The following is a 25,961-nucleotide window of genomic DNA, read 5'->3' on the forward strand; positions in this document are numbered from 1 at the left end:
GTAAAGTTGAGTGTAGGAAAGATGGCGGGGTCTTAGCTGAGGGACCCGGAAGCAGTTACCCTCCACTTCCTCCTCCTGTTTGGCTTCTGTCTCACCTAGAGGCGTCCGGTCGCAGACTCTCTTCGAGGCGCTTCCTGTCCGGTGAGCGTCGAACGACTGAAGCCGTGGCCCATAGTGCATTGCGATGGCGGGTAGGCGTGTGTAGGCGGAGCCAGGGCCGGAAGTAGAACGGTGGCGGCGGCGGTGACTCTGGCAGCTCGGGACTCAGTGCAAGGTGACTGGGAGGGTAACTAGGCTAGGTTCGCCTCTTGGGATTGCGATTCTGGGTTTCTTCACGAGGAAAGGACTGCCCATCACCTTTGCCCTAGTAGGAGAGCGCAGCCCTGTGTCCTTGGCACCTTCATGGCCTGGCCTGGGGTCACTGGTGACCTCGGCCCTGCTGGGTATTAAAGTTTGCCTTACACCCAATAACTAAGACCGTTAATACTCTTTTGAGAGCACAACAGGCCAACACGAAAGGCGAAAGAGGAAAGGCGGGGTGGCGTGCCTGCAGCCCGCCTGGGGCAACCCAAGGTCACGGCACTCCAGAGAAGCTTCTGAATTATGCAGGAGTGAGTCGTGCCTCCTAAGACAGAAAAGGGCAGTGGTGATATCCTAAAAGTTTATATCCTATCTAGAAACTATGCAGCTACCAGCTTTGTCGATTGACTTTATGATTAGATTCACAGGCAGCAAACGGACTAGCTTTTGGCAGGTCTGGTCAGTCAACCACTATAAATAGAACCATGCTCCTTCCCAAAGCAACAGCTGTGTTTGAACCTTGATATTTTTACCCCCATGCTTTCCCCAATATTTTTAATATCAAGACCCCTGAGAAGCAGCTAGCTAGCACCAGATATTAATTCAGTACAGAATTTGTCACAGATGGTGTTTTACACTTATAACATTTGTCTTCTGTGTGATAGTGAACAGATCACATAATTTCATTTGAAAAAGTGAAAGGCAGTAAAAGAGAAACAAGAAGTTTGGTAAAAGATTATGTGTTTATTGTTTGGACGATTGAGTAGGATTTAGGAGATGAATATACATGTATATTTAGGGTTCAGGAAATATGATAAACTAGAAATTTGTATTGGAAATCATTGTTTTGATCATGAAAAGTGAAAATGTATTTTGCCTGTCTTGTAGAAGAAATAGTCTTTGTAGCTAGATGAGGAGCAGGTTGACTGTAGAATGTTAGGTAATAATAATCTTCTTTAGACATGTTTTTAATCATTTATAAGAGAGACTGAAAGAACACCTTTCCCCAACACTTTAGAGAGTATTTCGTAAGTGGGCAATATGGAAGTATTTTGCAATATTTTTCGGGCTAAAGAAGTATTGCTACCTTACTGATATGTCTTAAGTGTGCTGAGTGATGTTTTCTTATATAAAGTCTTGTTTATTTGCTTGTAGCTCTTTGTCTTGTATAATTCTCTGGTAGATTATGAATGACATATTGATGTCACTATTGACACTTTAGATAACTCTTCAAAATGAGAATAGGAAGGATTGCTATTTTTCATGTTGTAGGGAGTATAGCACTGTGCCCCGTCTCTACCCATTATAGGCCACCTTCATTCAACGTATTCAGGACAGACAAAATTATCTTCAGGCAACAAATGTGCCCTTGGAGAGACAATTACACACTCTCTCCCCTCACATATATTAAATAATCATTATGCCAGTCAGCAGGCTTATAGTTAGTGATTCTTGAACTATTAGTGGTAAAGGACCACTGAGACCCTTTTATGCACTTCTGTCGTCCATCTGTCTGTCTGTTTGTCTGTCTGTCTATCTATCTATCTATCTATCTACCTATGTCTGTTTATTTGGGTGTGCATATATATATGGACACTTCTGTATGTGTTTCTCCGATAGCCAGGGTCAGCCTCCACTGTTAATCTTTGGGTACCATGCACATTGCCTTTTGAGACAGTCAGTCAGTATCCAAGATCTTGCCAAAAAGACTAGGTTGCCAAGTGAGCACCAGAGATTTGCCTTTTTCTGCCTCCCCAGTGCTGGCATCATAAGTTTGATATCAATCCTGGCTTTAAAATCAAAATGGAACAAAACTCCTTGGTTCTGGGAATCAAACACTACCCTTCTATCACCACTTTTTAAATTGTTGATATTACTAAATTCAAGAAAAATTACTTTGTCAAATAAACGTAAAGATTTTAAAATTCTTGTCCATACTTTCTCTGTTAATATGAACTGGTAGCAGTATGCTCACTACCTTGGTTTTCTCTCAGTTTAGTAGAAGTAAGGTGTCAGCAGGCAGATAGATTCTTGGTGAGAGTGTGGGAAGCATGTTGGCATAGCAGGATTTCCTCAGGTTTGAGTGGCCCTTTATCACTGACATTCTGAGAAGCCTTGAGTGTAAGTCACTCACTGTAAGTACTATAGAACAACGGTTATTATAGATGTGCACTGGGAGAAGGGGTTGTTTGATTTCTAGGGTACGCTGATTGTCTAATGAAATGTTATTCATTGCAGTGTGGCTCTTCTATTGCTATTTCACTAGAGTTTGGTGACCCTTTCCATAAGCTGAGTCTAGATGGGAAGAAATTTCTCATCTAAGTTTCAGCTTCTCTATCTCTTCCTTTCGACCTCCTGCTTGACTATATTTTCGTAATTTGGAATACTTTTGATTTTGATCTTTAAATTTCTACTTTACTCAGATCTCAACAAGAATTATCCTCCCCTTTAATGTATTTATCAATGTTTTGGGCTAGAAAATGTTTTAACTTCAAGGGTCTGAGGAGTAGAGAGGCTTTAAGCTCAATGTTTAAACTTTTGACCTAGACCCTCAGTAAACTCTTTGTCTGATAAGCTTGTGTCATCTGCTCTCTCTGTTGCTGCAGGGCTCACTAGGCCTTGTAGCTGTTTTCTTTTGGAAGCTGATTGGCTACAGTGTTAAGTAGCTAGGATCCTGAGTTTTTACCAGGCAAAGCCGTTTTCCTTCCTGTGAGCCTATGAAGTGGAAACTTCCAGCCTCTCACTCCTGGCTAAGGCAACTGTCTTGACTCCCTTTGTCGCTTTAAGAAGTCATGGAAACTGGCACAGTATATGCAGTTTGTCTTTTCCTGCTGGTGACAAGCAATATTCTTAAAGAGCTTCACCTCACTGTTTCCTCAGGTCCGAGATTAAGATCATAGGAGAAAAAAGCACTACTCCATATTATGTGTTTTCTCTTTCCTTTTAACTCTAGTAGACCTCTCAGGTCCCAGGGCCTCTTGGTAAAAAGGAAAGACCTTGTAATGAATGGGTTACATGACTGGCCAGACATAACTTGAGTTCTGGTGTAATTTAGTGCTGGAACCTAATTCTATGAATTAGGTTCTCAGCACATGATATATTTAAGGTGTTTTATGAAAAGCACATTAACTTCTTATGCTTCTCTAGTACCAGAGACTCAGCCATGATTCTTCAGAGGATCTTCAGGCTCTCCTCTGTCCTTCGGTCAGCAGTCTCTGTGCATTTGAGGAGAAACATTGGTGTTACAGCTGTGGCCTTTAAGGAACTTGATCCTGTACAGAAACTCTTCGTGGACAAGATAAGAGAGTACAAATCAAAGCGACAGTAAGTGGGTAGATGAAGAAGCACATTGTGAATGTAAATGTTCAGAGCATGTAAATTTCAAGATCTAAGTCCTAACTGTATCTTCTTCATAAAAGCTCCAAGGGACAATTCCAGTAAGTCTTGTCATTTGAAGTATAGGCACAATTATGTCATGACAATGAAATAAGTCACAGAAGTATGCAGGATCTTGAAATCATTTAGTAGCTATTTAAGAAAATTAAGTACCTTAGACATTGATTAGTTTAACATCATAAAATTAAGAATGATTGGGCAAGGCATGCAATCAGGATTTCACCTCGTTTTCAGCTTTTCTGTGATGTGATTTGAAAGATGTGTGTGAACGGCATTTTTCTCTTTAAGACTGTTTCCATGGTGATCTAAAAGACTCAAAAGTGGCATGAAGTAAAACTTGGGATAACAAGATTGCAGACTACATATTTGAGATGAATGTCCAATATAGCTATCATTTGATTTAACCTCTAAATCTTAGGAAAATAGTACACATTAGTTTATAATTCTTTTGTTTGGTCACCTGTCATTTACAAAGAACATTATGGTTAACTGATATGGGCCATGTTGTTCTTTTTCAAAATGCAGATTCTTAAATCTGATAGAAGTAGAAAGCTTATAGATAAATATAAACTAATCCGTGAGGTGCAGGGTGAGTGTTAGGGGAGTTGAATAAACACTCCCAACAGGAGACAGTTTGAAAGGCATTTTGGAAAAGTTCACTTTAGAGCTTTGAAGGCAGGGCTTGGCTCCGTCTGCCCTTTTGAGTGTCTCTTGGGCAGCTATAAATCATCTCTCCAGTATTTTAAAGGAAAGAATTTACTAATGATTTTGCTTGTTTTCAATCACCTTTGGAAGACACTCCTAGGACTCTATACCAGGTTAAAAATAGACTGGACAGGTAAATAGGAATAGGAGGGCTATATCTTTTAGGGTAGAAAAATTATGTCAGGTAAGGTATAAAAGCATAAAATTTGTTTAGAAGATTACATACCTTTTTTTTTTTTTTTTTTTTTGCTTTTGTTTTTCGAGACAGGGTTTCTCTGTGTAGCCCTGGCTGTCCTGGAACTCACTCTGTAGACCAGGCTGGCCTCGAACTCAGAAATCTGCCTGCCTCTGCCTCCCAAGTGCTGGGATTAAAGGCGTGCGCCACCACTGCCCGGCCAAGATTACATACTTTTGAGTCCAGAGGTATATGATACAGGAGGAGTATGCTCAATTTTAGGTATTAACTTTGTAGATGATGATGTCGAGTTACAATGTTATTCTGGTGTTATATGTCAGCCTGACAAAAGTCAACTGAGAGGTAGTCTCAGTTGAGAAAATGTGTCCATAAGCTATGACCATAAGCCAGCTTGTAGGCCATTTTCTAAATCAGTAATTGATATGGAAGGGCTCAGACCATTGGAGGAACTCCAGGACTGGAAGTCATGTGGTCAATGAGAAAGCAGACTGAGCCAGCCTTGTGGAATAAAGACGGTAACAGCACCCTTCCATGTCCTCTTCATCAGCTCCTGCCATCAGGTTCCTAGCTGCCTGGATCCCTGTTCTCACTTTCTCTGATGATGAACAGTGTATGGAAGCTTAAAGCAAATTCAACCTTTTCCTCCCCATGCTGCTGTGCTCATGGAGTTTCATCATAACAGTAGTAACCCTAACTAAGACAAATGTCAAAGATTGAACCCACCTGGATTGAAGTGTCAATGCCAAATAATTTTGGAGCTCTTTAAAGGTAGCTAACCAGGCAATCATTTAACGTCTTGAGGACCTGGAAGATGGTTCAGTTGGTAAAGTGCTTGCTGCATAATAAAGAAGGACCAGAGTTAGCATCCCCAGTACCAGTGTAAAGAGCTGGATGCAGGAGCCACAGCACCATTTGCCCAGTCTGATAAGTACCATGAGGTCTTTCTGGCCAGCCAGTTTAGCCAGTTCATGGGCCCAAGCTCAATAGGAAACAGTGTCTCTGAAAGTGAGGTAGAGAGATAGAAAGAGATAGATAAAGGCTCTAGATACCCTCATTGACCTCTCGTGTTCACACATGTATACAATACACAGCTTCAGAAATCATATATTTTTAATGATTAACTCTTATCTCCTATTTAATGTGTATGTTTTGCCTCTCTCTCTCTCTCTTTCTCTCTCTCTCTCTCTCTCTCTCTCTCTCTCTGTGTGTGTGTGTGTGTGTGTGTGTGTGTGTGTGTGTGTGTTTAAGTTCATGTCAGCATACCACTTGTTTGCCTAGTAGCTGTAAAGGTCAGAAGAGTGTTAGGTTCCCCGGAAGTGGTGTTATGCAGAGTTGTGAGCACACTATGTGGGTAATGGGAGCAGAGCACTAAGTGTTCCAAGTGCTGGGGCCATCTCCAGCCCCTTGTTCATTTTATTATTTAGCAGCCCCCAGGCAGGGTTTGGGTGGGGAATTTTTCTTTTATTGGTTTAAGATTTTTCTTTTCTAATCTGAACTGCATCATTTTCCATATACTGCAACTCAGATCCTGAGAACAATCTGATTAGTAAATGTCTTTGATGCTAACAAACCTTAAGGGTTAGAGATTTGTTTGAAGTTACCTCATCTCTGAAACCTTATTCTAAAATAATTTGAATTGAGATGCAAATAGAATAGTCATTTTTCTAGCCTTTTCATTTCCCCAACGTGTGTACCTTATTAAGACGTGATGATAAAGAGTAGTTTTAGGTTTTTTGTTTGATTGGTTGGTTTCATTTTAACTAGGGCATAATTCATTTTCTTTGTTTCATTGTACACTAGGGCATCTGCAGGACCTGTTGATGCTGGCCCAGAGTATCAGCAAGACCTGGACAGAGAGCTGTATAAGCTCAGACAAATGTTTGGGAAAGGAGAGATGGACAAGTTCCCTACCTTCAACTTTGAAGGTAAGTCTGCCTTGTCACAGACGAAATGTCAGGGTTAGTGTAGGTGGAGAGTATGTCTGCTTTTCTCTAGAGCTAGGACTTTGCTCCTGTTAATGCCCTGTCACTCATCCTTAAGAGGTTTTGAGGGTGTTTGAAAGTTAAATGACAGTTACATGTGAAGTTAGAAAGCACTCGGATCACTGTTGGTGAATTATGAGACCTTTCTCATTTGATTGGTCTAGTTATGCAGCACATATATGTAACATAGATTAATAAAGACCTCAATCACAGAAGGTATTGGAAGTTTATCAACTGTTGTGTTTCTCTGCACATGTTTAAAAACAGATGTTTTTTTTAAAAAATCTTAAAATTGGCAAATTTCAGCATGGTACCTAATCTTATTATTGCAGTATGACTAAGCCTAAAATGTTTCCCTCTTTTTAGATCCCAAATTTGAAGTCATCGACAAACCCCAGTCCTGAGGAACATATAAAATCCATGCGGTAATTTGTCATGAATTAGTTGTACAACTAATCTAAAGAATTCAAATAAACATGCATTTCACAGTTATCAAATGTCCTTTAAATTCTTTGGTGATAGGTAGTGTGTGCCTAGCAGTGCTTTGTTTCTGTTGTTTCTGAATCCTTTCATTCTGGTAGAATGAACCAGCTGGAGATGTTGGGTTAAACTGGATAAAAGTGTCTTCTCCCTAACTAGACTGTTCCCAGTGTGCAGTGCTGTCCTCTTTAATAGTGGAGATCATCACCTAAGAGACTGTGTGCTGGGAAGGAAGGATATTATATTTATCTTCTTTTTTATTTTATTTTTACTTATTTATTATGCTTGCAGCAGTCTTCTGCATGTATGCCTGATTGAAGGAGTGGTTTTTATATCCTTTGTTGTCAGGAGCCATAATAGGACAAGCTAATAACTAGCAGGTGATCATCCTGAAATGGCTTGCCTTGGATTATTATATAATCTGCAACAAGTGAGCCCTTATTCAGCAAGGCTGTGAGGGACTTATTTTAGGAAAGATTCCTGCTATTAATAAGCTTTTTCTATTATCATTAAATATAACAATCACTAAGTAATAGCACACCTTTTGGAGCAGATCTCTGCAGACCCATGAAGATGTATTGTCTTGTAGTGATGCTATATAGACAAGTAAGTCTATAATATAATAAGGCTTCTTAAGTCTTAATGATGATCCTATAAGAATTTCTAAAATTATATCAATGATTATTAAGCTCTTTTATAACATGACCGCTATTAGGTCCCTTTCTGATAGTCAAAACTGCAATGAGAACTCTGCCAGTCTCCCAAGTGTCATCAGTTAATTGCACTTTTACGGACTGCAGGAGGGAGACTAGAAATCTCAAGGTAACACTCTTCAAGTAACAAAGGGATATTCATACCCAGTTCAGTCATCATTTCTGTAGAAGATGGTACACTTCAGTTACTGAGCATCAGAAGAGTCCTGTTAACACAGTTACATAAGCCAGTCTTCATGAATATAATTTATTTCTTTGCTATGTATTATCTTGACATCTAGAAAGACACATTTTGGATCTTCAGTTACTTTAGATGATTCAGTGGTTTGAATTCAACTCAATGAATGCTTTTGGAAGGAAAAGTCAGTTTTAAAATGAGTAAAATGAGATAGTATCATGTTCCTGTAATCAAAGCAATCGGGACTTGAAGACAAGAGCATAAGGCTGGAGAGATGCCGTTCCATGGTTTCAGAGGACTTGAGTTTGATTCCCAGCACTTACATGGCCGCTTACCACCATCTGGAACTCCATTTCCAGGGGATCTAATTTCCTCTCCTGATGTCTAGGGGCACCAGACACCCATGTGGTGCAGACACATGTAAGCAAACCACCCATACATAAAAATGAATTGTATGGAAATGGACAACTAATTGCTAAAAGGGAAAATAATTCTTGTCCATCTTTAGTTCATGAAGTAATAATTCATAGACCACAAACTGTGTTGTATCAGAATGCAATGTTTTATTAATATTCTAAGTTGATGCTTACATTTAATCATTCTTTGTGCTTCACAGGTATTCAGCATTTTTAGAAACTTTTTGTGTCAGATACTATTAAATACCTTAGGGTTTATGAAGACCTGTACAACATAGGTCTTTTCTCAGGTTTTCAGGTTGGTAGAGATGTCATATATATACCTACCTGTACTATAACACAGAAATCAATAAATACCACAAAAGAATCAAATGCCACCGGAATTCAGAGACAAAACTTACAGCTGGAAAATGGGAGAAGGCTGTCCCACAGAGAGTTGAATTTGACTTGTCTGTCAGGAGTAAATAGGATTTCCATAGCTTGTGATGAGGACTAACAGTCCAGGGAAGTATTACAAATGTATCCAAAAAGGCAGACTAAATTGTAAGGACAGAGTTCAGTCTGCTGAATAATAAGAGAACAAAAGAAAGTGGGTTGTGGGTTGGTTGTGTATAAAATTCTGTTGTATCTTTTTGTTTTAAATGCTGAAGTTTGACAAAGATAGATTTGGGAACCAGGGTGGGTGGGATGGGTGACCTAGAGGTTACTAAGGATGAAGAGAAGGTGTTGAGAACTGGAGAATGTAAAATGAAGGAAAAGTAGACCCCAACTCCTCCAGTAACAGCACTGCAAACCTGAGCAGTCGTTGACTGCAAAACGACAGGCTCCCCTTCGTAATGTCTTGGAAGAGAAGTGAGATTTTGCACTCCCTTATCCTCAGCCTCTGACATCACAAAACATCCAGTAAGTAGTTTACCCTTTTTATTTTCTGACTAGAGGTTGGCAGTTATCCAAGCTGAGAGACAAGGGCGACTGATTTTAAACTGCTAGAGGGGCCTCACAGCTGCAGGTACGAGGGAGGGAGGAGTTTCCTGGGTTTTACTGAACAATAGGTGAGTGACTTCCCCCCTCTGTTGGATGGGACTAAAAAGTTGAGCTGTGCATAGCTATTTTTGTATCGTGAACTTTAATCAAACAAAGTGAGTTGTAGAATGAAGGAAGTTCTTTGTAGAGTTGTATTGTAAAATAAACATCCAGGCTTAGCTAAGTTATCCCCTATCCGGACTAAAAATAAGATGAAGCTAGTTACAACAGCGACAATACTAAAGCAAAACTTTCTCTCATAGTTTCTAGACCCTTATTACACTTTCACTGTGGAAAAATAAAATCAACATGTTCTAGAAACTACAATTAGATGTTAACACAATGTTAGAGTTCAAGTCTTAGAAAACAGCAGACAAGTCTTCATGGCAGTGACTCTCAGACAGACTTAATAACTAGAAGGTTAGTGTGCAGTTAGGTCCTTTGTGTAGAAGAAAGCATTCTTCATACGATGATTTCTGTGTAGCTGTATACAGTAGTTAAGAATGTATAGTAGATATTTGGCACAGATTTTATTAGATGTTTACACTGCATAAAATGAACCTTCAGTCTTCAGTGTCTTAAAAGGAAGCTTTTCATCTACTAGTGAAGGTAAGGCACTACGTAATTGTCATCTCACGATGTGGATTTGTGTCATTTAAGTTGATGCAGTTGGTCTTGTGATACTATTTGGGCCTAAAGAGGCATCCTTGAGAGTTGTACGTCTACTTGGCACTGCAGAAGGATAGCATTCCTCCTACCAGAGCAAATCTCATAGTCATGGCATAGGCAACATTTATCCTGATTTCTTGTACACCACAGGTGTTTGTCATTTGCTACCAGAAGCAAGGAGCTTGGATCTGTGGGCAAATCCCAGCTACATCACTGACACACGTGTACTCTACACTGTGTGACAGAGTTGAGTGGTTGTAACAAGAACCATGTGGGTTGAATTATGTACTATCTTGTTCTGAGTAGCTTGCTGGCTATATTAAGTATGAGTCTGACCTTGAGGGCTGAGGCATTTTACACAAGTCAGCCCTTTGGAAAGGTGTCTACTGATTAAGAAGGATTCAAGGCCACAAAGTTAAAGGGGAGCAGTATGGCAGTGGGCATCACCCTGGTTACCAGATCACTACGAGGTACTCACTGACCACTTCGCCTGTTTGCTTATCATGAGAATCCTGAGAATCTGCTTTGCCTTTTGGGTAGAAAGTTAACTTGACCATGTTCAAAGCTGATAAAGGGAGTAAATAACCTTTCATGCTTTTTTACCCAGAACTAGACATCTCCAGTTACGTGTCTGTGTGTGTGTGTGTGTGTGTGTGTGTGTGTGTGTGTGTGTGTGTAAACCAGTCCCCAACAGGACTGGTTTTCCTGTTGAGCCCTGGGAATTTCATATTCTGACACTAGCTGGTTGGTGGCCTTTGTGGATAACCAGTTCAGAAGACATTAGACCCCTGTCTCATTTCAGCCATAGTTTCTCCTGTACCTTTGCTGGATCACAGTCAAAATGAGCTTGTTTCATCTACCTTTTACTTTTGGGGCAAATGCTTCTCTCCCCTATGCCCCTGTTCCATCATAAACAGATTGAAAACCCTTTATCTTCACCAGGGAGGAACTAGCCCAGTTCAGAATTGCTTTTAGGGACAGATAAAAGGTGTCTGTGGAGTTGTGTAGGTTCTAGTAGTGCACTCTGATGTCCAGGTCACTGAGCCTCTCCAAAAGCCTCTGAGGAAATCGCAATAGCAGCTCCCTTCATGTTGGCTTTTGGTTCTGAAAAGTGAAAGAAAATATAAAAGTGCAAACCCTTAGACATGAACTCAGCCCTGGGATTCCCTTACAGAGATACAGAGACACAGGACAATAGAACCCAGATTATTTAGAGGTAATAAGAGGATTCTGGTAGGAATTTTGCAAACAGAGTTTCTATTCATTAGAGTATTTCCTGAACACATAAGCCATTCTTGCATGGAGAGAGCACGAACAGTGTATTCTTGCCTCTTGGATTATTAGCTTTACAGTCAGTATGATACAGTCAGCTTCAAAAATGACATTCATTTGCATTTCAGAAAGTCAGAATATTACCAGACATTTCACTTTAGGTCAGACACAAGATGCCAGATTGTATTTTAGCGATGGCAAGAACATTTTGCTTAAAATACTTCTTGTGAGTTATAGGTCATAAAAACTATGATGAATTCCCACTTTCATTTCTTCATCCACCTCTTTGCAAATGTAAGACAAAGGAGGGTTTTACAATATTTTAATAACTTGTGTGACAACTGGTTTTGGTGCATCTCAAAAGTAGAATTCTTTTAAATTATAAAGGATTTTGTGTGCTTGAAATCCTAGAAAAAAAAAAAGGAAAAAAAAATACGTTTAAAGATAACATGCTAAATGACATTTAAATTCATTCATATAAATCTTATGAATATCAGACTGAGATTTTTCAAGTTCCAGTCAGTATATACCTAACTAAATCTAATTTTTTGGACAGTTAAGTAAATGCTAGAAGCCAAGAAACGTGAACTTTGCTGAAAATAAAGAACTTGGGTTGAAGTTAGAGCCAGGAGAATTTGGCTTGCTCCAAGCTAGTGTGCTACGGCTGCTCACTGATAATATGTGCTCAGGGTAACACAGCAGTGTAGCCCAACACTGAACTGGGAAACCTGACTGCAAAAGAAAGCTGAACTAGAGACGTGTATGCAGCTGATGAGGGCTACTGAGAGGTAAAAAAGAAACATTTATTTTCCTTTTAATTCAGAGACAAGATCCCTTTTATTGTTTGATAGAATTATTTTTATTCCGGTCTTTAAGGCTTTTTCTGTAAATTGTAGAAGATAAGATGTGCTATTTGTCCCCTAATTTAAGAGCATGCTCAGCATAGTCAACTACAAAATTCGGTAACTATAGTCATAGATCCTAAAGTACGTAATTTAAAATAACTTATGGGGCAGGAGGTTAAAGAGCAGTAATAAGCAGGTGTGGAATACTAGCGTGTGTAAGAATCACTTAAGTGTTTTAAGTACTGACACCTGAGGTCTGCTCTAAGACGTCTGAGTATCCCTTACCTAAAGAACTAAGGAGTTCTAGGAGTTCTTCCTCAGGAAAGGATTTAAGCCTATGAGAATGTTGGATGTCCCTCCTCTATTACCAAAAAGTAGTCCAGCTGGTCCAAATGATGTTTGCCAAGCAATCTTAACTAGATGATAATTTCCTTCTAAGGGTTTTGAAATGCTCTTTTTCAGCAGTAACAGATGATATATCTCTAACATGTCCAAGTGCTTGGAATAACCAAAGGCAAGTTCTATAAACAGAGCATGCTGGGAGCCCTCTACTGGGCCAGGCTGGTCCCCACCTTTGCCGGTGTTAGAATGTGAGAACATATCCCTTAGTTTCCTCAGCTAGCAAGAATGGCTGCGAATGCCAGACTCTGTCACATTAAAGAGGTAGGTTTAGAGCCTAACACCCTCAAACAGAAAGGATACAATAAAAAGACCATCCAGTAATTGCTCTGCAAATGTCATATATCCTCATGGTGTCAACCCAGACGGAAAGGAGGCTAACATTTACCTAGATTTTTTGATGTACCAGTAGCAGACACCAGTCTAAAGTGTATTAAAAATGAGGTCACAATATCACATATTTGCCTCACTTCCCTGCCACAGTCCCTAAATGTCCTATTTAATAAACATGCTTCAATAGTACTCACATTTTCATTCATTGTAGTGGCTTTAGATTCCGGACTCCCCTTCCTGTGTGTAGAACACAAAGACAACATTTACTACATTATCCCTTCCAATCCTGGTACCCATCCTTACTCAGTAGGACTGCCTTAGCCAGGCAGGAAGAAAAACCAGCAACCCAAAGTGAATTCCTGACACTTATAGACAGTATCCAGGGAAGCCATGCAACAAAGTACAGGTTTATGTCAAACCTTGAGCAACAAAATGTCGTCTAAGACCAACAGGTTCTTTTCTTTTCTTTTTTTTTTTTTTTTTTTGTGGAATACACACACAAGAGACTTATTTTCAATCTAATATAGTAACATTAAATATTTTAAAAGTTTGATCATTATCATCTGAAGTTTCACTTGTTTTGTGTATTGAACATGTTTCTAGTAGAAACTTAATGCATTTGAAAACTATAGATGTCGTGAATGGACATAAGGTGTAAGACAATAAATTGCTCCTTCCTGGATTATAAAGATTCCTGCCTAATTTGACAGAGGCTCAAATTAAGAGAGTATACATCTCCCTCACTGTTTATTTAAGATCATATGTCACTCTGCTCAAAACCCTCAATCACTTCACATCTTAATAAAAAATTGAAGTGCTCACAATTGCCTGGGGCTGGGCTGGGATTGGGTAGTGGCTACATGTCCAGGCTGCTCCATTCTAAATGGCCTTGCCTCTTGGCTAATCCTGATATCTCAGACTTTATCTTGTACTTGCACTAGGATATCATGAGATCCAGACACCAGGGTTGAGGCAGGCATCTGGGAATAGGAAGTCATTGACAAGATGAGTCTTCAAAGGGTATAAGGGAAGCCATGGCAGCCGGGAAGGAGGCATATGGAAAGGGGATCTGCCATGCCTATGTGGAAAGAGCTCAGTCATAGATCCAATGCAACAGAACCGGGGCTTTGATGACCTTATCCATGTCTTGTGCATGACTGCAACATTTTTATCATCAATTAAGGGGATAGAGAGGTGTCTCGGTGGTATAGAGCACTTGATCTTGCAGAGAACCAGAGTTCAGCTGCCAGTGCCATGTAGTGGCTCACAACTGTCTGTAATTCCAACTTCTGGAGGTCTGACACCTCTTCTAGTCTGCATGGGTACTGTATGCACTTGGTACACAAACATACATTCAAGCAAAACACTCAGACACTTAAATAAATTCCTCAAACTCCAGATTCATATGTATGCTATCAGTGACTATTTCTATTCAAGAGTCTAATAAGCTTGTCGAATACTGAAAGTTCAAGTGCTCTGCACATCTCTATTATCTCCTCTCCGAGACCTTGCTCCCAAAGCCACACCTTCTGATATCTTCCACATCCAGTAAATAGAGTTTATGTCCTTTGTAACCCTGAAGCCACCTCATGTTACTCCTTTCCTACCAGCCCAAATCCAGATCAGTTAGTTAGTTGCTGAAAATAAATCCACTATGCTGTACCCCATCAAGCACTCTGATGCCACCATGGTAGCATATTGTGTATGCCATGTTGTCTTGGCTCCCTTACTGTCATTTTCTAATTGATCTAACAGCTTTCACCTTTCCCCCCTTAAAGTTTATTCTTAACAGAGAAACCAAGGTGATCGTTAAAGATTTAAAAAGTTTAAAGCTGCTTACATCCCTTCCTGGACTTCCTGTGTTACTCAGAACCAGAGCCAAATGCCTCAAAATCTGGCAACATCTCCATATCGTCTGACTCCCAGTACTTCTGTGTGTTCCCTGCCTCTTTCCCACACAGCTCTAGGCACGATGCTCGTCTCAGATATGCCGGGCATCTTGACCTTGAGCTGTTTCATGTCTCTCTCTCCCTTCTACAAGAACACCATTGTGGATATCTCCTTGGCTGGCTTCTTCACTCAGTCTTAAGCAAACATCGCCTATGTCCTTTCTTGGCCATCTATTTAAAGTGACGGTCTCCACTCCCACTCTTCGCTCTTCACTCTTCATGTTCTCTGCTTTCTTACTTGTTCTGTTCTCCGTCACACTCTACAGTGTTCTTGCCACACTCTAGAGCGCTGCACAGCGTACAGGTTTAGTCGTTTAGTCATTTTCTGCTTAGTGCAATGGAAGCTCCACAATGATGCTAATTTTCATACTGATTCCAATATAGATTTTGTGGGTGTTTACCTTTTAGCTAATAGAGTGGCAGCACCTGGGGCGGTTAGGCGCGAAATTGATTACATTTCAGTTAAGTGTGAAAAATTACTAAGTGAAAGCTTATTTGAAAACTCTTAGTGATACATAGAAATGTGTTTTTAAAGTTGTACTATGGAAGTGTCCACAGTTAGAGATCATATGTCACCTCTTGTCATTTATAAGTAGGCCCCAGGACAGAGGTAGTATGTTTTCCTTGATGAAGCTGATTAACTTCTCACAGGATTTCTCTACACAAATAAACGACTTTTGCCATCAAACAGATGGTTAAAAACTAAAAGACAGGAAGAAAAGGTAAGTATTAAGAAAGAATACTTACTGGAAGGAAGTTTCTTCTGCAAAAGAACAGGTATATGTCATTAATGCAAGAATTCATATGCAGACCCATCTACAATGACTTTGGCTGATTTTCTTTTGAGTCTAACCTGTAATATTTGTACCTTCTAGATGAAAGTTTTTCTATATAAGGTCATACATACAGCACATGTTTGGGCTTTGAGGGCTCAGAGATAAAATCAGGGATACTTTGGAGCTGGTTATATAACCAAGAAGAAAACAAACTTTCAAAAATGTCATTAAAATTTAAAGTAAAATAATAATAAAGTCTCATCAGCTTATTAATGAAAAGAATAGGATTCTTTCAGTGTAGGGTTCACATTTCCTTGTCTCAATATAATGCTACTATTAAGTAATTACAAAATTGCCTTTATAAAAAAAAATGAGCTTATAGGCCCTAGAAAGCCAGGTAGGGAACTGAGCCTGGTGGTATAAACCTGGAATTTCATATACTTGGGAAGCTAAGGCAGGGTGATCATAAGTTCAAAGCCAGCCTGGGCAACTTAGTGAGACCCTGTCTCAAAATTTTAAAAAATTAAAAAAAAAAAAAAAGGCTGGCCTCCCATTCAAGTACTTACCAGGCCCATCCCTGCTTAGCTTCCGAGATCAGATGAGATGTGGCACATTCAGGGTGGTATAGCCAATAAATATAATAAGTACATAATATTTTTTTAAAAAAAAGACTGGCTGTGTTGTTTAGTAGCAGAGCAGTTAATGTCCTATGTTCATTCCTCAGTGCCAGAACAATTCGTCCCCAAAAGTGAAGAAAAACAGATATAAACTGGACTTGGCCAGAGGTTATAGTTTGCTAATGCTGATCCCAAACATAAGTTCAAAAATATGGTTCCCTTGGGCAGGTTTTCTGCCATATGAAAAAGGAAGTAATAATTGAAGCTAATGAACTCCTAATACCCATTTCAACTCTTTCAGTATTTTAAGAAATAACTTTAGTGACTCCTCATATAGAAATCATTAGGTATTTTTCCTAAATAGGTAAAAATGATAAGAATTGTATGATAATTTCATTTATACTTTCACTATTGACCAGCAGGGGGACACAGCTTGAGTCTATTGATTGAATAGGATAGGATAGGCCAGACTGGACTCTCTTTCACAAGAAACAGTTCACTCTTTTTCTTTCTTGATACAGGGTCTTAATTTGCAGACCATGTTAACTTTGAACTTACAACCCTATTGCCACAGCCTCTGTGCATGCTGTAATTCCACATATAAACTCCATGCCTAATAGCTACGCAGAAATCAATTTTCATGGAAACATTTTTGAAGTATAAATGCTAATATAGAAATGATGTATAATTACTTATAAATGATATTGTAAACTCCTTTTGATTTTATTTCAATATGAACCATTTTCTACCTAAATTCTAAAGCTGATACCACTCTTAAATGATGGCTCTAAAATGTCTTCATGCTATAATTTATTTCATTTAAAAATTCAACTTCATACCCTTTTGTTAGTACAGGAAGCTCTTGAGGTTTCATAAATTTAAACACTGGGAGTGAAGGCATATATTAAGAGAATAAAATGTTTAAATCTCAAAAGTTTACAGCAAACCAATTGCGTAATCAAATGTAGTTTGAAGTTACAAAAGTTCTAACCAAGAAGATCTAAAAGCCTCACCTGGAAGCATGTCTAATCCAGTAGGGTCTGTGCGTGCTCAACGGTTTTGTTTTGTAATTTTTTTGAAACAGGATCTCACTATATAGCCCAAACTTACTACTCTCATGACTCTATGCCACCCTCCAGTACTAGGATCATAGGCATATGCCAACACACTCAACTAGGTTTCTAGTTGTGGCTAGCAGGTTTCTTTATACTTACATTAAACTAGACATTCAATATTACACAGTTCTATACTGAAACATTTCACTAATAATTTATTTTAATAAAATTATTTATAAAATTAGAAAGTTGTGCCCATGGAAGATGTCTATTAAAGTTTACAATTTACCACTAAAAAAATAAAAAATAAAAATAAAATAAAATAAAATTAGAAAGTAATGCCTATCCTATAAGACATAATTGCTAACATAAAATATAAGGATCTCATATCATATGTTGATATACTATAAACATTTGTCTACATTGAGTGTCTTGTGCTGTTACACTCCATGGATGATTCTTACACATTCCATAGAGTTCCCACCTTGTCACAAGAAGGAAGCATTCTTTGGTTCCTGAGGTGTATCACAAGGCATATGCATGTTACTATGAACATTGTCTGTAGCACACTAGCAGTAAAAATACCCTCCAGAGTTGGTAGAACTTCATAGGAGAAACAATAGTTTTAAAGGAAATCTCTATATTCAGAAGATACCATGTATCTGAGAAGGATGAATTTAACTTACTTGAAAAGTAGCCTTTTCTCTGAGCATAGCATATACTAAGGCCACATACAGAAACCACGAAGGCCACCACAACAACAGCTGCAATGATGCCACTTATGTTGAGAACATCTGGAATGTGAAATAAAGCATGTGTGAATTCTTGTTAAGTAGATGGACAAATGCTATCATTAAATCCAACAGTCATAAAAACTCTCCTTGGTAGCTATGCTAATGATACTGTATGCTTCTGAAACCTACTTAACTAGTTAATTTCAATTCATGGCTCAAATTGATTGGAAATAGAACCAAGCTTTTACAAAATCTTAAATGTTAGGATTAGCAAGATGGTACAGTGGGTAAAGGTGCTTGCCATCTAGCCTGGACACGAGCTCAAGCCCTGGAACCCCCTCTTTGACATCTACTCATGCCTTTGGTTTGATCCCTAATGTTGCCGGTGGGAGGGGATATGCTCCAAAACTATTTCCTAGGAAAGACTAACGCTCTCATTCTCTCGATTCCAAAAGTCATTTTGTGAATACAATATATTGTAGTTGTGTTTTGAACAATCTAGATCCATAACTATTTCGTGTGTCTATTGGAAAACCTAGCCTGCAATTAGTATAAACTTAGTGTTTCAGAGTCTTGACACAGCCATTGTCAATAACTTTCTGACAGTGACCCAGATGGCTAACACTTACATAATGCTCACAGCACACAAGCTCTGCTGTGTTGCTATAGTGTAAGCCAAGGAGGAGTCTCTGCCACATGTAGCAAGTTGGTGGCAGCACTTTACGTGGGCCCTTAGCACTTAGCAGTGATTTGAAAGACAGATTTCTTAGAAAAGCATATTTTAAAACACATATTTGATAAATTAAAAACATCTGTATATATAGGCTAAGTTGTCTTGCCTTGATTAAAAGACAGACTGAAAACAACACTGTTACTTTATTTTTATGTTAAGCTCATTTTAAACATTTCTTCCAATGTGTCCATCCCCTTACTCCTTTACCCATCAAATACCTGACACTATTCACACACAAGTTTTTCTCAATTTCCTGTGCTTACCTACTTGCATTCGTTTCCCAGAACACCGGCGATGTCCAACAGAGTTACGGGCTTCACAGTAATATTCTCCACTGTCCATCTTGGAAATCATGTTGAATTGCTATTTGTATAAGGAAAAATAAACAGACTCCTAAGCTGTAAGTCTATGACTAGGCTCCTAGAATAAATAATGTCCTTGGAAGTTTGTCACCAAGTGGATCTGCCCTTTGGTAATGACCCAGAAATTTATATTTTTCTTGTGAATTGTGGTGTCTACCAGAACCTGCCAGGTCTTTGAGAGGTAAATAGATAAGCCTGTTTAATGTGGCAGACAAAGACAGGCATATCTGAGGAAATCTGTCTCCCTCTTCCTCCATTCCTCCTGGTACCTTCAACAGTATGCCACTATGTCGCCCAGGCTGGTCTCAAACCCTTGATCCTCACTCTTTTGTTGTCACAAAGCATCACAGGTATGTGGCCCCTCAGTCTCTGTAATTTCTGAGAAGTGCCATTCATAAAGGAAGACCTCCACTGTGGAAGGGCTAGTATCCTTTCTCAGTCACAGTGAGGTCACTGCAGGAGCAAACCACAAGCACTTGCTCCCCAGTGTCAGAGCTATGGCCAGGAAGTAGCTTGTGGCCCACGAAACCGCAGCTGATGTTTTTAGGATTGTAAATTATAGCAATTCCAGAGTACTTGAAAATTCTGAAAAGAAAAGTTCAACCCTCCTGGGCCATGGTCACACTTCCTTTAATTCCATCACTCAGAAAACCAAGACAAGCAGATATCTGTGAGTTTGAGAACAGCCAGGGCTACACAGAGAAATCCTATCTCAAAACAAAGTCAAAAACCCAACAACAAAAGTTCAACCCTCACTACCATATAATGAGAGGTAAGAGTTTGGTGTAAAACACTTCATAATTTGTACCAGTCGTTTTATACCCTTGGAGAGTTTCTGGAAGGAAAGAAGACCAGGAGGAAGCTGAGGGAAGGAGCTTGCTCCAGTTTAAGCTGCCCATGGGCATAAGGTGTCCTTACCACATACCCCAAGGGATGACTCCCTGAGGAGAGTGCATCCAGCACTTCAGACTTGCCTCAGGGCTTTTATCACCCACTCAGAAAAAAAATAAATCTGAAGAGTAAATATAGCTGCATGTGACAGCAGGTTTAGTGCCCAATTTCACAGTGTAAAATGGTTCGGACCTGCTGACTGCTCCTGAAGACTGGAAATGCTAGCACATGACCTGATTCTGAGGGCAGCACCCTCCACTCCTTCTTTTACTTAGCTACAGATGCAGTGAGCTTTCCTGGTCATCAGAAGATCTAGCTTTTGAATGACACTGCACTAGGATAAAGAATAAATGGAAATGACTTGCCTCTGTTTGAAAATTCCTAAGACTCGTTCATATTACCTTACCTATAAGAGGTTTTTTTTTTTTTCATAATACTTGTCGTGATTTTGCATTGCTGGAAACAAAATATTTAGAACCCAACTCGATATTATCTTGATTGGAAGCAAAAGGTTTAAAATGAATTGATCTGATTTTTTTTCCTCCCCTACCTCTACTCTGAAAAGTCACAGATGAAAAAAGTAAAAACAGTCCTGAAGTTTGAACAGCTTATATATGGAGCTAGATCCGTTATCTCTAGGAAAGGAAACAACTGGACAATCTGGGATAAATTTACAGATTAAGTAACAGATAGGTAGGTCACAGAGACGACAGTGAAGGCTCTGGATCCACAAGAAAGTTTAATGACTCAGACACCCTAATACGGTTTTCCTATGGTCATTGTTTCCACATTTAGCACTGAGCTTCAGGTATTTCCAACTGAATTTTTTGTGCATTTCCTCAGTGGTTAAAATTGAGATTGAGGTTGATGATTTTCCAGGACATAGAGGTAGGTAGCTCTAGAATCTAGGTGGATTACTGCCTAATCCATCATGGAAAAGGTTTGGCCTGCCCTGAGTACTGGTCACTCACTGTTGCTTAGCTCCCTGGGTTCCTAGTCCATCTTCTTACTTCCCACAGTAGTCTGTGCCATTGTTTCTTAGCACATGTGTCATTCTCTTTCCTGCTACCACCTCCACTCTCCACTTAGCCAGCAATGAGATTGATCTCCTGTTATGTATAATTTAAAGTTCTAATAACCTTTTTATCACAATGACAGATAGTAGTTTAATACCTGAAAGGACCTTACCAGAATTCCAGATTTTGTATTCATTGTGTACGAGCTGTTGTGTATGCCGCCTTTTGGATTCCCTAGCAAACTCGTGCCATCTTTAAACCATATGTACTCAGGGGCTGGATTTCCTTCTTTATCTTGACATCGTAGCTCCACAACACTGCCACTCATAACAGAAGTGGGTATTTCACATGAAGGAACAGCAGGAGCCACTGCACAGTGGAAGCCAGATAGTACAGATTATTCATTAGCTGAACACGAGTTTCAAAAGTCTGTATTGGGTGGACAACTGAGACACAGATGGGACGCTGTTCACTGGACATGTTTTCTTTTCTCTTAAGCACACAATATACCCCATTTTTACCCTTCTTACTGCCAGATAGGTTATATACATTAGTTTGGTCAAAAGAATATTTTAAAGTGATATGACCATTTTTGTATCTGACCTATTAACATTTCATGTATGCTTCATCTGATCACCATATCCTCGTCTACTACCGGAGTAGTTATCAGTATACTTGAACTTCAAAAGCCATGTATTGTCAGGCCAGTCATGTATTTTTCTGAGTCTCTTCATTTCATAAAGTAGGATATTATAGTTTGAGAATGACATATCCTCCATGGGTTGGCTCATGTGTTTGAACACCTGACCCGTAGCTGCTAGTGGTGTTTGGGGTGGTTGTAGAACACTAGTGAGGAAGTGTGTCACTGGGGACTCGCCTGGAGGTTTTTGGCCTAGTCCTGCTTTGGGTCCCTCTCTGCTACCTGGTCTGCCAAGATGTGAGCAAGCAGCCACATGGTCCCCCTTCCACAGATGAGCTGCTCCCGTCTCCATGGCTTCCCTACCACGCTGGACTTACATCCACTCCAAACGTGAGCCTTCCTTAAGTTGCTCCTTGTCATGTAGGTGGTCACAGAAATGAGAAAAGTGACTCATAACAAAAATTAGCACCAAGAACTGGAACCATTGCTGGTGGTCCCTGACCACATGGCTCATAAGCCGTAGGAACTGATTTGCAGGACGATAATAGAGTTTGGAGCTGTAGACTAAAGAAGTGCTACAATGCCACAAATGGAGCTTACTGGGTCATTCTGAAGAATGGGAATGGAAGGGTGAACAGTAAAGCCTGTGCTTTTTTAAGCCCTGGGGGTAGGGGTCAAGGACTTGAATTGAATCAGAAGTTAGATTAGAGGGCATTAGTATGACATATTGACAAAGAATCTGGCTTCTTTCATATTCCTGAAAACTGGGGTGAGACTGCGCTTTAAAGTAGTAGACCAAGTTGTTTGGCAGAGGAAATGTCAAGACAGCCTAGCATGCAAGCTGTTCATGGTAGTCACGGTAACTCCACTGATTCTTGACAGATTTACAAGGGAAAGGTAGAGAGATGTGAGTGTGAAGGTTAGCAAGGAGAGATGCACAGAGATGTTTAAACTGCAGGCAGGGAGGGAATGGGAGTTCAGCCAAAGCAGTTGTAATGGTTAAACGTGCTGGCACCCTGAAGGAAGAAAGGGTGCCTTCAAGGAAAACATTCAGGCACCAAATGGAGCTATCCCAGAAGAGAAACCACATGTGCCTCAGAAAACTGAACAATGGGGCCATCCAAAAGAAGAGCTGCCTGCTGTAACAATTCAAGTTCATGCAGAAAGAGCATTTCCTGAAAACACAGCCTCTAGGTATCATTTGGTAAAATAAGCATCAAGGGAAAAGTTTTTCCTGAGTTCAGTAGCAAAGGCATACAGAGGCCTCTTTATATCTATAAATCTGTGATCTGTGGTCCAATAAGGCCAGGACACATCTTGAGCAGGATACAGTTCTTGGCATTAGGCATTATGCCTATGCTGCTGGAATTTTTCTATGTTTTTTTTTGTTTGTTTTTTGTTTGTTTGTTTGGTTGGTTGGTTCTTTTTAGACATTCTGGTTGCAAGAGAAAGGCAGCAATACCAGCATCCCAGAGAGCTGCTGCAATATCTGTGTAGCATGTCAGATTCTGTGCACGGAGCTGCTATGTGAGCAGAGTGTGAAGCTGTGAAGGCAACGCCTGAGTTGTAGTGAAACCCTGGGATATTAGAATTGTACAAAGCTCTGGGCCTTCACTGAAAAATCATTCAGGCACCAAATGGAGCTATCCCAGAAGAGAAGCCACATGTGCCTCAGGAAATTGAACAATGGGGCTGTCCAAAGTCATTGAGCCAAGAAGATCCCACCAAGAGTTCCAGGTAGTAGGCATGGAGCTGAGGTGTTGGGTACTTTTCCTTCTGTCTTGGCCTTGCTTTTGGCCCAGCCTTTCCTTGCTATGCCCCATTATTCTCTTTTGGAATAGGAATGTTTTTATTTTGGACACTGCACTTTTAAATTTTGTTTCATAGGGGTTGACAGTTAAGCGATTGCCTTGAACAATTTAAGACTTCAGACTTTAGAACAGTGTTTGGACCATGAGACTAGTGATTTTTGAAGTTAGACTTAATGCATTTCCCCTTATTAAATATTCATGAGTGTTTGGCACTCAGGGGCAGAACAATAAGATTTGAATATGAAGTGACTCATGGACTCATGTGTCTGAACACTTGATCTCCAGCTGTTGATACTTTTGAAGAGATTGTGGAAACTTTAAGAAGTGAGATCTTTCATCTTATTATATTATAAAATACTTTTTAAATAAAGGAAAAAATAAGGTCTCATTGGAGAAAGTGGGTCTTAGAGACTTGAACTAAAACAGAATTTTAGTAGGTGAGGTAGTCTGAATAGGAATGGCCTCCTATTCACAGACTCACGTGTTTGAATGCTTGGCCCATAGAAAGTGGCATTATTGTGGCCTTGATGGAGTAGGTGTGAACTTGTTGGAGGAAGTGTGTCATTGTGGGGATGACCTTTGAGGTCTCCTATGCTTAAGGTACACCCAGTATGACACACAATCTCCTTCTGCTTCCTGTGGATTAAGATGTAGAACTCCTGGCTCCTTCTCTAGCTCCATGTCCACCTAAATGCTGCTGTGCTTTCCACCATGATGATCATGGACTGAACCTCTGAACCTGTGAGCCAGCCCTAATTAAATGCTTTCCTTTATAAAGAGTTGGATGATCATGATGTTTCTTCACATCAATAAATCCCTAACTAAGACCGTAGATAACTATTAATAATCTCCTGGAAAACTCAATACTGACAATGGTAGACAGAATACTGACAGTCCCACAATATTCCTATTTTCAGTATATATACATGGTCTCTCAGTAATTAAAATTATATTTATATATTATGTATAAAATTATATTTATAAAGTACTATGAGGAAATCTGGAAGATGTAATTAAGATTTCAAGTTCATTCTCTGTAATGTAGAGATGTGGATACAGCCACACAACATGATGGTTTTAATGATTTATGTATATTTAATGTGTATGAATGTTTTGCCTGTATGTATGTATATGCTCCAAATGCATGTAAACTTATGGAGACCAGAAGAGGGTAGCAGATCTTCAGGACCTTGAGTGACAGAAGTTTGTGAACCACCATGTAGAAGCTTGGAAGTGAACTTGGGCCAAATTGGGTCATCTGTAGGAGCATCAAGTGCTCCTAACCACTGCTGGCCCATTTCTCCAGTCCCTAGCATGGACTTTTTAAACGCAGAGTTCATGTTGGCTAATTACAGAAGGAAATGCCTAGTAATTCAAAGTACAAAAAGGATCCAGCAAGTCTCTGTTGTACTGAAGATGAAAGGGCAAGGTGACAGGGAACTTATGTAATACCATCTAGGCGACTGAAAAGCAAACAAAGAAAAGCCAAAATCTTTCGTTAGGAGTAGGGGATGAGGATGGGACAGCTGAAAGCCGTTAAGCATGTGCGGGTGCTTTACCCAGTACTTCTAGCATGACTGTATCTTCCTGCAGGTTCTGGCCTTGCTCAGTCGGAGCGCTGACTTCACAGCGGTACTCTCCAGCGTCATTTCTTGTAACATTTTTGATTCGTATGTTGAAATCTATCATCTCAGCACGGTCTTTAAAGTCACCTTTTTGGGGAAAAAATAGGATGATAACATTAGAAATAATCAAGCAACTGTCTATATAGTATCTTCTTCAAGTCCCTTAATTCAAAATTAAAACTTTTGTTTTCCTAGTAAAAACTTAAACTTTGAACTTACATATGCATATTATACATTCTCTAAGACATTTTAAAAACATCTCTTCCTCTGTGTCTTTGTCTCTGTCTCCCCCTTTGTCTCTCTCTGTCTCTCTCCCTCTCCCTCTTCCCCCCTCCCCCCCCTCTCTGAGACTATATAGCCCTGGCAGCTGGCCTGAAGCTCTCTAAGTAGACCAGGTTGGTCTTGAACTCAGAGATCACCTACTTCTGCCTCCTGAGTGCTGGGATTAAAGGTATGTACCACAATATCTGGCACCTTGCCACTTTTTGAATATCTACTTGTGCTTTCAAAAAATGAAGAGCTTGAACATATATATATGTGTGTGTGTGTGTGTGTGTGTGTGTGTGTGTGTGTGTGTGTGTATTTGTTGAACATATATATATGTATATATATATATATATATATGCATATATATTATATATACAGGTGGAAGGAGAGCCAACTCCTGCTAGTTATCCTATGCCATACATATCCCCATCCCCCAAAATAAATAAATGTAATATAAAATAAAATAAAAAATAAAATGGGGTTTTGTGTTATATGCAAGTGTCTGAACTGACAGCTGTAGAAAATTAAAGTGAAAATCACTGTACTATTAGCCATTTGAAACACATAGTCCTATCTGA

The 25,961-nt window shown here is 39.6% G+C and overlaps 3 protein-coding genes across 4 annotated transcripts in view; 1 reads left to right on the plus strand and 2 right to left on the minus strand.

Annotated features, from left to right (window-relative positions):
* The window catches only part of Gabpa (GA binding protein transcription factor subunit alpha), a 30,472-nt gene extending 30,267 nt beyond the window's left edge, over positions 1-205 (minus strand). For both annotated transcript variants that reach the window (XM_028757215.1, XM_028757212.1), the window contains exon 1: positions 96-205. The gene's annotated coding sequence lies outside the window, so the exon portion shown is untranslated. The remainder of the gene's footprint in view (positions 1-95) is intronic.
* On the plus strand, positions 100-7,071 carry Atp5pf (ATP synthase peripheral stalk subunit F6). The gene is made up of 4 exons (XM_028757216.1): positions 100-274; positions 3,448-3,624; positions 6,398-6,522; positions 6,946-7,071. Exons 2-4 carry the CDS (start codon positions 3,464-3,466, stop codon positions 6,981-6,983), a joined length of 324 nt encoding a protein of 107 aa, XP_028613049.1. The 5' UTR covers positions 100-274; positions 3,448-3,463; the 3' UTR covers positions 6,984-7,071.
* Positions 7,072-8,491: 1,420 nt separating this feature from the next.
* Positions 8,492-25,961, minus strand: part of Jam2 (junctional adhesion molecule 2) — a 51,606-nt gene continuing 34,136 nt past the window's right edge. Inside the window, exons 4-10 of the mRNA XM_028757236.1 lie at positions 25,051-25,203; positions 21,213-21,409; positions 19,035-19,134; positions 17,991-18,098; positions 15,604-15,619; positions 13,102-13,144; positions 8,492-11,737 (exon numbers count right to left, since the gene is read on the minus strand). Of these exons, the coding sequence (XP_028613069.1) occupies positions 11,705-11,737; positions 13,102-13,144; positions 15,604-15,619; positions 17,991-18,098; positions 19,035-19,134; positions 21,213-21,409; positions 25,051-25,203 (650 nt within the window). The 3' untranslated portion in view covers positions 8,492-11,704. The remainder of the gene's footprint in view (positions 11,738-13,101; positions 13,145-15,603; positions 15,620-17,990; positions 18,099-19,034; positions 19,135-21,212; positions 21,410-25,050; positions 25,204-25,961) is intronic.

This window comes from Grammomys surdaster, unplaced genomic scaffold, assembly GCF_004785775.1.
Source record: "Grammomys surdaster isolate TR1022 unplaced genomic scaffold, NIH_TR_1.0 126153, whole genome shotgun sequence".
Lineage (NCBI taxonomy): Eukaryota > Metazoa > Chordata > Mammalia > Rodentia > Muridae > Grammomys > Grammomys surdaster.